This window comes from Etheostoma spectabile, chromosome 24 (assembly GCF_008692095.1).
Source record: "Etheostoma spectabile isolate EspeVRDwgs_2016 chromosome 24, UIUC_Espe_1.0, whole genome shotgun sequence".
NCBI lineage: Eukaryota > Metazoa > Chordata > Actinopteri > Perciformes > Percidae > Etheostoma > Etheostoma spectabile.
The window spans coordinates 5,098,433-5,111,183 of record NC_045756.1 but is presented as its reverse complement, the minus strand read 5'-3'; the positions used below and the strand labels follow the sequence as shown (position 1 = coordinate 5,111,183).

At 39.7% G+C, this 12,751-nt stretch overlaps 1 protein-coding gene across 1 annotated transcript in view; it reads left to right on the top strand.

Moving 5' to 3' along the window:
- Positions 1-9,510, top strand: part of slitrk6 (SLIT and NTRK-like family, member 6) — a 17,420-nt gene extending 7,910 nt beyond the window's left edge. Inside the window, exon 2 of the mRNA XM_032506614.1 lies at positions 5,509-9,510. Within this exon, the coding sequence (XP_032362505.1) occupies positions 5,509-8,061 (2,553 nt within the window). The 3' untranslated portion in view covers positions 8,062-9,510. The remainder of the gene's footprint in view (positions 1-5,508) is intronic.
- The last annotated feature ends 3,241 nt before the right edge of the window (positions 9,511-12,751 follow it).

Below are 12,751 nucleotides of genomic sequence, written 5' to 3'. Positions count from 1 at the left end.
TTGAATAGTCTGAAGCCCCATGTGGAGCCGTATCTTGACCCCTGGCAATTTGCTTATCAGAAAGGGAGAGGGGCAGAGGAAGCTATTGTCTGTAAATTGGACAGTGTCTATGCTCATTTGGCTGTAGGGTGACGGTGTGTGAGAATCACAACCACACATCCTTGTAAACAAGCTTTTTATGATGAAAGTTCCATGTGTTTTTATCTCTTTCATTCTAGATTTATTAGAAAACAGGTCTCAATTTGTTAAGCTGAACTCAAAAGGTAAGTCAGTCGATATCATGTCAAACACAGGTTCGCCTCAGGGAACTGTTTTATCAGCTTTTCTTTTTACCATTTACACGGCAGACTACCGTCAACAGCAGGCAAGCTGTCAGGTTAAATTTACTGACGACACAGCGCTCATTGGGTTAATCGAAAATGATGACTATAGCTACTATCAAAATGAGATAAAAGCCTTTGATTATTGCGATACATATTTTGTGGAATGTTAAGAAAACTAAATAATTAGTCATAGATCACAGGAGAAATAAGATCACAGATGAGGCAGTGGAAATCAAAGGTGTAGAAATAGAGTGAACACATACAAGTATTTGGGCATTGTTTTTAATGACAGGCTAACATGGTCTGATCATGTTGAAGTTGCAATCCTTTCCGTCATATATAGTGTTTGGAGTTCCTGTGTGGTGTGGTGGGAGGGAATGCTGTGGTAACTTAGAAGACCAGGATTGATAGAGTGGCTAAAAGGGCTGGGAAAATGGTGGGAGAGATAAATACAGTGGATCAGGTATGTGACGGTCGTCTGGTAAAAATGATACAGGAAATAATGAGGGACCCGGGTCACACTCTTCATGATTATTTGACTGGCAGGGTCATGAAGGGTAGTGGTAGGCTAAGACCGCCTGTGACATGAACTGCGCCGTATGCTCTCTCATTTATACCTCAGACTATCAGACAGCACAACAAACACTTTAAACATGCAGTTTACAAGTTTTTTTTGTTACTCTATTTATGTATAGTATTGTAATGTGTAGTGTATTTATTGTATTGTATTTATGCTCTAGATATGGGTATTTTTTATAAATGAAATAAACTTGACTTGACTTGAATGAAACATGTTTGGAAGATGAGAATACGTGTTTTTGAAACGCTCTGACCGTTTGGTGCATGAAGCATGCAAAATCAATAAAAAGCAAGGGCACATGTGCTTTTCAGTACATAGATTACATGCTCAGTGTGACCCCTGGTTGTCCAAATGTATAGTGAATACCATTGTCTTCCATGAATTGTGTCCAAGTCAGAATCTGAGCATTCCTATTGAAAACAGGGTAGACTGGATAGAAAAATAAATTGCAATATATGGTTGTCAGTTTCAACATAATTGTGATTTTTAGAATCAAGATTTTGCTATGAGTTAGAACCTATGGCAATATATGTAGCTCCATTGCTTATTCACATTACATTGACGGATGGATCTAATGTCTCAAGCCTAATTATGGCAGTTGGCGGTACACTGGTAGAGCGCCAAGAAAGAAAATAAAAGAATAATGAAGCTGGTCATGTAGTATGGTACAGCATCATGGAGCCAGGATGGGGAACCTAACTTTCTTCCCTTTATGTTGGCCGCTTTACTGAAGTGTTCATGAACAAAGTCTTTACTAGCAACAGCTCTGCTGTCTTGTAGCTAATCCTTCCTGTGAATGACGTGAAAGACAAAAGGAGGGAGCAATTAAGAATGAAACATGAACTTGAACATCACTGTAAGTGATGTACACAGCATTGTTAAGCCACTGCATGTGATATTCTGCAGCTGAGTCTGTTGGCTGTTTATATCAGCCATCGTCTTAGCAACAGGGGTATGTTATGTGCATTGATCACCAGTTTAATATAATTAAACCTGATCATCATGAAAATACAACAGTGGCTTAGAGCATTCTGTGGCAATATAAACATGTGTATTCATCATTTATCTATGTGAGGGCTGCTAGAAACCCAAAGAAAGCCTTTTGCTGTGGCATGATGATTATTATTATTATACCCATGAGGAGGCATTGGACTTATATGATATTATGGAGCACTTCACTGCACTGGAACAATATAGCTGGCCTGAATAAAGTGTAAACATGCTATTTATGGTTCTGTAAGTGACCATAGCCTAATGGTGTACATTAAAGTGCCTGTAGGAAGCCTCAATGTGTGATAAATATTCCATCAACAGACTTTTCTTCTCCACTTTCCTTCCTCAGCTCTTTACTAGTTTTTTGTTTTTTTTTCTAACTTATCTCATTTGATGTTGGACGATGAGTTGGCTTCACACATGCAAAAGGGGAGTTCTTATAGGGCTTCAGTATATCTCTAATTGAATTGTCTGAACAGCAAGAGATGCACATTTGAATTTTGAAAAAGAGAGCAGCACCGGAAGAGTGTTTCATCTCTCGTGCCCGTCACGCTGAGTTCCATGCAACATTGATTACCTGGAAAAGGGATCAGTTAGAGAAGTCTGTTTGAAATACAGAAGAAAAAGTGCACAATGCTAATGCTTTCCATATCTGCCCTCTACAGTGTTATCATGCAGTATGCGATAGCATCTTTTAATAATCTGTTTCATTTCACATTGTCTTACGAGCCATCAGGGTCACAGAGGTGAGCGCCTTGGATACCATGACCACCGCCAGACATAAAATACAGATACAAATACAGATAACTAATGTAAATGAAAATGGGCAAATCTATTCTTGGAGGCCAGGTTGTGGAGCCATTTTCTGAATGTTATTACTAAATAATGCATATTTAATAGGTTTGACAAATTAGATTTGTGCGTTTCCTTACATTTCACCATGTTGTTTCCCATTGATAAACATGAATAATTGGAGCTCATAGACAATATCTCCCCATTTTCTGCCTGTTGGTTTAAGAGGATTTCTTTTGTGATGTCAAAGAGGCTTCAGGGAGATCGCAATGCCTGCAAGTTTTGGGCAAGTGTGATTTCTCACAAGTGTTATTTTTTTTTTTTTTTTTTACATATTTTTCTGCATTTTACGTCGGAATTTGTCTAATATTTCCAAAAATAATAAGCAATAAGATAACATCATAGCAAGTAGCACTTGCCTCCGTTCAAGGTTTTTATCTTGAGTATCTGTAAAATTATTATAAGTAACAAACTAACTGTAAGATATATGAAGATGACATGAAAGGTTTACTGCTACTACTACTACTACTACTACTACTACTAAAAATCGGTTATAGTTGAACGGCGTTAGTTGAAATACCTTTCATATTACTGTTTTATGTGCACATTTCTTGGTTTTCTAAATGACTTACAATCAGTTACTTGTCATTTTGAAAGATTTTTGTAAAGGCGGGTCTCCCTGTTGTTATCGTATTGCTGTGCAGGCCAACTCAGAGCACTAGATATCCCTCGAGGAAGGAGCATGCAACTAATTACCCTGCTGGTGTATTCTTTCTGATGTTGTGGTGATTGCCTGTAGAAATAAGTATATGGGATTATTATTTATTAACTATTTTAGTTTGTGAACTTTTATTTAAGTCGGTAGGTACATTGTTAGTTATATTTATACAGATGTTTGTATTTATTTTTATTTGCAACGGGGTGTGTTTAAGTGTTTTTTTTTTTCCTTTTCATAGTATTGTGTATTCTCTGTAATATTTTGTGAAGTGAGAGTCTAGATCTGCTGTGGCTGAAAAGTTTAGGGTGACCTTGGGGTATTTGTCGGAATACATCAAATGTGTTGGAGATAGTGCTGTCTTGGTTTCATCAATAGTTTTCACTTCAGCCAACATCACAAACATGTATTGAGGCACTTTGAAATAGGCAAAAAAAAGGTCAAAGAGAAAGAAGAAGCATGAGTGAAGTTAGAATTGAAGAGAATCTTTCAAATTCAGCTTTTGTCTGTGGAGACGAGGGCTCTGTTGAGGGGTTTGGTGGGCTCCGTGGACGCTGTGTGTGTCGGGTTGGAAAAACTTTAATCTGAACTAAGTACAATAATCTGATAAATCTTTTAGTGTTTGAAGTCAGGCTCTAGCAAGTATTTCAATTAATATACAGTGAGGTACAGAGGTACAAAGGGTAGATTTACATTCTGTATGTGTTTTCCTGGAATTCCTTATTCCACTGCCTGCCTTTAGGCCACAGGCAATTGCAAACACCACCAGGAATGTGCTCTATATCTCACTGACTGTTTGGGATGTACCTTTTGAAACTTATGTCAAAAGAAAGTTGAGCACCATGTATAGAAGGGTCATGAGTCAGAGGTTTCAGTCTCTGACACACTGCTCTGCACACGTATTGGCTGAGCTAGGCATGCCTAGTCTTGTTAGAATGAAGTTTTCCAGAAGCTAATTTATCTCTTTAAATAATTCTGTTAGAGAATAGTGGATAGGTATCCTATATTATGGGAAGATATATATATACCAGTCCCCTAAGAGTGATCTAGCCTTTGATCCATTGTGATCTTAGTCAAATGAAGCCTCTCATCATTAAAATCACATTTCAGCTTCCGCATCGCCTCTTACAATAAATCCTGCTTATAATGAAGTTTGAATTATCTTTACAAGAGCTTGCTTGTGTGGAATAACAGTGGAATACCACTCAATCAGAATAACAGTATCAGAAATCAGATTGAGGATTCATTGAATAGGTGTGGTTTGTGAATAGTTCACCTTCAGTCCAGTCGAGTGAGAGTTAAATGGTTAAACAATAAAGGCAAGACTATTCATTTTTCAGTTCTTTATTTGGAATGGCTTTTATAAAGTGTTGCCTTGATATGGACTGCATTTCCTTCTGCCTTCCTATGACTCACTTTGTTTAAATGAGTCTGAGTATAAAGGGCAGAAAAGTCAGTGAAATGAGAAAGCCATTTCTTTAAATGTACCATTATCCCAGTGTGAGTCACTGGAAAGAGATGCTGTCTTACTGTCATCGCTCACCCTGTGAAATGCATTTAGTCATTGGTAACGCAGTGTCCGGGTAGATACTGTGAAATCTGATGATATTAATATAGAATATTAGGATTCTCATTAGCTGCTTCACTTGGTTAACTTCCATTCCTCAAGTCCACCCGGGACACAACATTGCTCACTCGTATAAAGGCCACATATAGATAACTTTATGAAGATAAATTAAGATAAAGTGTTATTTTTACAAAATTAAAGGAGTGTAGAATAGTTGGCTTGTAGACAATGTTTGGCATTTTTACAATATTACAACATTACTCTTTTGTCCGCAATAAGCGTGACTCCCGTCATGCGTATAATGCACCCATGAATGTAATTTTACGCTGTTACACTTTGACACATACAACAACCAAAGGTAATGTATTGTAACAAATAAAACTTCTATGATATTTGGATCACTGGGACTGAATATCATTTAACAGCGTCATACATTTAATCTGTGTAAAACTGCATGACTTGTAAAACAAAAGTACACTTAATGATTTATTTTCCTCTCCCCACCCCTTCTACCTATGCTTCTACCTTGTGTTTACAGATATCTCAGACCGAAATGCTGCCCTGCATCCTTTTCATCGGCTTGTTTCTCACTGCGGCCCGATCCCAAGACATCCATCCCTTGCAGGCATCATCCTCTATAAGTGAGTCTTGTGACTCCTTGTGCTCCTGCGAGGAAAAAGATGGCATTCTTTATCTCAACTGTGAGCAGAGAAACATCAGCAAAATCTCCCAAATCAAAGTCCCATCAGGTGTGCCCTTCCATCTGAACCTTTACAAAAACGACTTAGTTGAGCTCCGCGCCGAGGAAATGGAAGGGCTTAAAAATGCCCTTTCATTGCACATTGGGGGTAATAGCATTCAAGAGCTGGAACCAGGGGTCTTTAGCACTCTCGGTTCACTGAAAAAGCTACATATAAATAGCAATTTCCTCATCACTCTGAAAGAGGACACTTTTCAAGGCCTGGTGAATTTGGAGTTTCTCCAAGCTGACACAAATTTCATTCGGGTCATCGAGCCTGGGGCCTTCAACAAACTGATCCGCCTCAAGGTCCTCATCCTCAATGATAATTCCATCGAGTTTTTACCCAACAACATTTTCCGGTTCGTGCCCCTCACCCACCTAGACTTACGTGGCAACAAGCTCCAGACGCTGCCTTATGTCGGATTTTTGGAGCACATCGGACGGATAATGGAACTTCTCCTGGAAGACAATGACTGGGTCTGTGACTGTGATATTTTGCATCTAAAAATCTGGATGGAGAACATGAGGGCCCAGTCGGCAATCGGGGATGTGGTCTGCAGCACACCACATCACCTTAAGGGGACCATTCTGGCTAAAGTCAAACGGGATGTTCTATGCCCGTCCCATGCAGATATTAACCTGGAGGAGCCGTCAAAGTCACTGGATATGGTTGTTACTCCCTCATCTAAAGTGTCTCAGAGTCCCAAGTTGATCGACGCCAAAGATGATGCAAAGGTACCGACACCGTCTCACATTCCCGGCAGTCCTTGTGTTGAGCATTGTTCTTGTCACAATCACCCTGTGGCTGGGTTTTTGATGCATTGTCAAGACAGAGGAATTCAAAAGGTATCAGATATCGGAATACTCCAGCAAAGCCCTACTAAACTGGTCATGACAGGAAACATGATTCAGAAACTCTTGAAGTATGATTTTGTTACATATGATAGTTTAGAATTGCTCAACTTGGCGAACAATAGAATTGATTACATTGATAATGAAACTTTCCTCAGCTTGGGCAGTTTGAAAAAACTGTATTTGAATGGCAACAGAATTGAAAAACTGTTCTCCACAATGTTCATGGGTCTACACAACCTTGAATACCTGTATCTGGAATACAACCTTATCAAAGAGATTGCTCCAGGCACATTTAATCCCCTGCCAAACCTGAAGCTGTTGTCATTAAATAACAACTTGCTCAGCTCTCTTCCAGCACAGATATTTCGCAATGTGCCCCTCACCAAATTAAACCTGAGGAAAAATCTACTTATGCACCTGCCAGTGAGCAACGTGCTTGATCAACTCGTCTCTCTGGAGCAGATTTATTTAGAGGACAACCCCTGGGACTGCAGCTGTGACTTGCTCAGCCTCAAACAATGGGTGGAGAAACTCAGAAAGGAGACAGTGGTGGGTTCCATTTTGTGTCACACCCCAAAGAAAGTGATGCAGGCTGAACTCCGAAGCCTCCGTCATGAGATGCTCTGCGCCGGATTAGGGACCTACCACCCTATGTCCCCAGGTTGGGAGGAGAGCGTGACGGCCACTCTTGGGCCTGACAGCCCTGGCAAAGATTTGTTTAGCTCACTCACGAACACTGTTCCACTCTCTGTGCTCATCCTAAGCCTTCTTATGTTTGTCCTCATGATTATATTCTGCTCAGCCGGATTGGTGGTGTTTGTGGTGCACCGGAGGCGCAGAAGGGCAAAGAAAAAAGCAGCAGAGGAGCAGCCAAGAGAAAACAGCAGCAGTAGTCCCATTCACTTACATTACAGCATGTACGGGCAGAAAACTACACACCACACTCTGACACAAAGAACAGGGTCCGCCGCTCTGTACGAAGAGAGATCCCATAGTCCTATTGTGCAGATCTGTCGCAACCCCACCTACTGCTCCCAGCACAAGGAGCATGACGCAGATTTGGATTACGGCCTTGAGGAACCCATTGCCAAGCATCACGTCTGCCGGAGTATCATGGAGAAGGAGAACACGTCTCCACTCACAGGAAACCCCTGCTTAAAGTTCCGACCCATGACTGGAGAGTGCCCCGCAGAGTTCGTCACACTCGGGAACCCCAACTCCTTGTACAGGAACATCCTGGAGAGGGAGAAGGAGCTGCAGCAGCTTGGAATAACGGAGTACCTTAGGAAAAACATGCCCCAGCTTCAGTCTGCTGTAGACATGCAGGTCCCGGGACACCAGGAGGAGCTAAAGCTAATGGAGACAATAATGTACTCAAGACCACGCAAGGTCATGCTTGAGCAAACTCAGAACGAGTACTTTGAACTTAAGGCTAACTTGCATACTGAGCCAGACTACTTGGAGGTTCTGGAGCATCAAACTGCATTTAACTGAGCTTAAGCAGAAGAACAAAAAAACAATATACAGTATATTATGTTTTCAACCAAGTGCCTTGTCCTCTTGGCCCTCCTGTACTTTCCACAGTGTGAAATATATATCATGGGCACATCACTTTAGGTTTAATTGTAGCACAGAATGTAACTGGTTTAGGCTGTGTTACCTTTGCCAGACATGCTATGTAGCTGGTGAAAGGTGTAGTGATTTTGGACAAATGTAACTTCAAGAAGATAACGCAGTGTGTTGAGTGGGCCTAAGCTAAAACCCTCTTTTGAAATCCACTCAATCAGCTTTTGATGATTGATTGAATTTCCATGGCATACTGACACCAAATAAGTTGATCCCCATTGCTCACACACCCCCATCTGACATCCTGATAGGATAAAGCAGATGCCTGGAAGGAAGTGAGTGAATTTCAATCACCACTTGACCCGGAGTTGCTGTTTAATCAGTCTATCCTGACTCTGGCTATGACCTGATTACACCCCATGTCAACATAAGCCAGCTGGAACGCTGTAATTGTAATGCTCATTGTGCCGTAGAGTCAGCAAAATGCCAACTGTACATTGAAAAACAGTGATAGGAGCATGCTTCCGCTGCTATTTTCCTGTCAGTTATTTTGATCAATCCAACACACTGCACAGTCGGGGTCAGAGGGTCCTTTTATTTATTTTTATACACGCTGGTGACATTTTCATAAAGGAGGATTTTATTTTGTCTCAATCAGTAAACACAGCACCTAAAGTACAGTATATTTAACACAACTGTAATATTGTAAAAATGCATTGCACTAATCAAATGCCATAAGATGGTGCATGACAATCAACGGAGTCCTGCTGAAACTTTTTATTTTTCTTTATTTCTGCGAGAAAAAAATGAGCCACAAATGTTTATGATCTTTCAGTGCACGTTTGTGTGCACAAGTGTATGTGAGATTGTGTTTCATATCATTATTGTATGTCTGACAATCCTCAAACAGCATTTAGGAACTTTGCTCCTTCCTTAATGCCGATTGGCTGATTTGGAAGTGTTTTGAACTCAATAGAGGCGGGGCATATTAACTTGTTAGCACATGAATGGTTACTGACGGGCAGCATCACCCAAAAGCTCGAGTTTACCATGCAGACAACCTACCATCTGACTTCAGCCAACTTCTCTCTGTTTTCTCAGCTCATATTAAAAGCAATGGACTGCTGGCGACTGACATTTGCAATTTGTGGATATTGTCAGAATTTACACTCCATTCATACTCATGAAAACATTCAACTTTGAAACGGTTCATGTAAGCACACACTCTGTAGCTTTTCTACTTAACTAGATTTAATTATTTATTCTGTATATTTTGTACATACGTATGTTCCATTATATATTTAGTTTTTGTGTGCCTTCAGTGCTGTACAGAATATAAACAGAAGCTGTAACTGATGAAATAAAGAGTTGCAATATAACATACATTTGGAACTGAATTTTTGGTTTGCCAAAGTAACTCATTCAGACACCATCCATAATGCTCCATTCTATAGATACTGTACAATCATGTGGAATTACTGTAGCCTCTCTGCAGCATAAAGTCTGTTGACTAATTGGGCAGCCTGAGCTCCACCCAAAAGAATTGCATTTGCTCTTAATGTGTTAAGTGGTGTATATGCAATGTGCATGCATGTACTTGTGTAAACACCGTTTGGTTGTTTTCCTGCTGCGTGAATAATTTACCCCCCCCACGATGGCTCAAACCTAGTCCTTAATCACACAACAATGGCTGCAGGTTTTTTTAGCAGCCTTGCTTTTCTGCATGACTTTCATTTCCTCCTCCTCTCTAGGGGAAACGGTGGACCCTCTCTAATTCCTCCATTTCCTATCATAATTGATGTATCTGAAACTCCTTTGCAAGAACACACACGTAACCTCGCCTGTTTGAAACACAGACTCACACAGACACACGTGCAGTACTCTCATACAACTACAGATACACCACCAACATGAATAAATGATTGTTTATATGTTTGTATGCGGACACGCATCATTTAAGGGATGCAAACTTACAAAGGCAAAAAGACTGGTAGAGACACACACACACACACACACACACACACACATACACACACACACACACACACAGCAGGGAAGATAAATTATCCTCTGTAGCTTGATCCTGTGAGACTCATAAGCAATATTCCCCTCTAAAGGTGAGACATTAGCAAAGTGCATAACTGTGTTCAGAGAGATTCTTTACTTTAGGGACTGACTTCAAATAAATGGAATCACATCTGAACTACAGCTCACAAAGGCACCCATCTTGTAACAGAGCTACACTGTTGAATACACTTAAGAAGAAAAGTATACAACCACAACTCAAAGGAAAATGGAATGAAGTAAATAACAATTGTCAAAAACATGGTAGAGCACTTGCAAAGAAATAAACTAATTGGAACAGAAAAAATACTTTTCTAATGGGTGTTTTGTAATTAATTTTATACTTTAGTGTTGGAATGACCTTTTAAATACACCTCCTATACTTGTCGATTCGATTCAACCCTGAGAGTTATGTGAATAATTTTTAATTAAAGAAATCAAATATCCGAGTAAAAGAATTGGGCTTAAGGAGAAAATGGATCAAACCAAATGTCTTCAATTATTCAAGTTTGTCTATATTTATAGTATTTTGCACACCGTCTTTGTCTTTTGTGAACACAGCGCGGCTTAGCTGCATGAATTTGCACATTGATGATGAAAAATTGTGTTACATTAGAGATAAGTCCCTCTTATTTGGTATAAGCTATGGAGACCTCGCTCTAATGACGATGGATGTTCATGTTTAGAGGCAGCTGCTGCAAAGTACCACTGATGTTCTTACTGTTGCCACGTGCAATGCAGTTATCTGGAAGCATGACCAATGGTGCTGATTGTACGCCTCATAAAAGGTGTAAAGGTAACCGATGGTGAAATATACATAAATTACATTGTTTATACACACATGCACACAAAGCACACAGGTTACAGAGACTCAAACAAAACACTGGTAACCATCTGACTTTTTAAAATTCATGTTGAACCCTGCCTGAATTAGTTTTGCACCAGGCAACAATAACGTTGTGTTAATCAAAATCTTATTACAAAAACTCAGCGGTAAGGTCTTTTTACACATGAGCACTCAGTAACGGCACACAAATAATGCTTTTGACACACCAAATAACACAGCGTATTATTGCAATAATAGCATGTGTTGCCTCCATTAATACAGGCACTAAAGTAGACTTATTGGAGTGTCCAAATGTGTCTCATTGTACTGCAGATGATCTATTAGCGTTTCAAAGAACAGTCTGAAAAATCCATATGATCTCAGCCTGTTATTATTTTATAAAATGGTCCTGTGAAAAATCAGTTGCATCTTCCCCCAACCACAAGTCATTAATATTCATATCTTCAACAAAACAAAAGAACATCTCTTCTGTGCAACATTATCGATCCCTGCGTATGCATCCAGGACTTTCACCAGGTTTTTTTTGTGGTAAGCTGCAGTCAATTAAAGCCTCACATTTTACATTATTCAAGCTTCACCTCTTCCTTGCATTTAATTCTTCCTGACATTTAATGATAAAAAAGAAAAGTGAGTGTTAGAAATGCAGAACAATAACTCTGTTGGATATGATTGCTGGAGGATAGTATGTGGCAAGAGGGGAAAAGATGAAGGTCCAAAAGTGAAATAAGCTACTATTTTTCAGAGGTGGAAGGAGTGTTCAGAATCAGTACTTAAGCAAAATAATAACAGCAAATCATGTTTTATTTTGTTATTTTTGGGGGGGCTTTATCACTTTATTAGTGACAGTGGATAGACCGGAAGAGGGGAGAGAGATGAGGGATGACACGCAGTAATGGGTCTTAGGTTGGATTTGAACCCTGCAACTCCGCGGAACTCAGCCTTCATGGGGCGAATGCTCTTACCGGTTGAGCTAGAGGCTGCGCCATGTCATGTTGTATAACATGATATACATTTTGCATGCAAAATCATAGCCTGCAAAGTAACTAGTGTTTAGTTAGATAGAAATGAATGAAAAAACAGAAATGTAGTAGGGTAGAAAAAAACAAACACTGATACTAGATTTCTGTAATCTGAATTAATTCCAAGCAACAACAGGATTATTTAAATATGAAAGGGTACAGAATTAAAGGGGTACCCAAGTGATTCAGTATTGAACTTCTGTGAAGTTTAGGAACCCATGAGATATATTTAAAAAAGGAGTAGTAGTAGGCAGTAGTAGGCAGTAGAAGCTTAGATAGTCTGACTTTTAGTCTTTAATATGAGTCAAGCGCCAAAAACCTTTTTTTGCCCAACCTGTATATAGCTGCATTCCATTGTACATAACATGATGAATTCAGTTAGCTGAACTTTTCATAGATAAAAACTATTATTATATAAATACAATGTGTGGAGGTGGGCGTGGTCTGCAAACAGCTGCAGTGGAGAGAAGTGTGGGTGTAGCTCGTTAGAGCAGTGCCAGGTGAGTTCATTGTCTCAGCTGATTCTTGTTAGACAAATTACTCCCTCCCTTTATATGCAGTAGTGAGTTGGACATGTGGGCTACGTTTAGACGTGGCCAGCTATTTTCATAAAGGGACATTTCAACCGCTCTGTTTTCATAAAGGCACATTGTGAACAGCTGTCTGTTTTCAGAAAAGTTTTCATTTA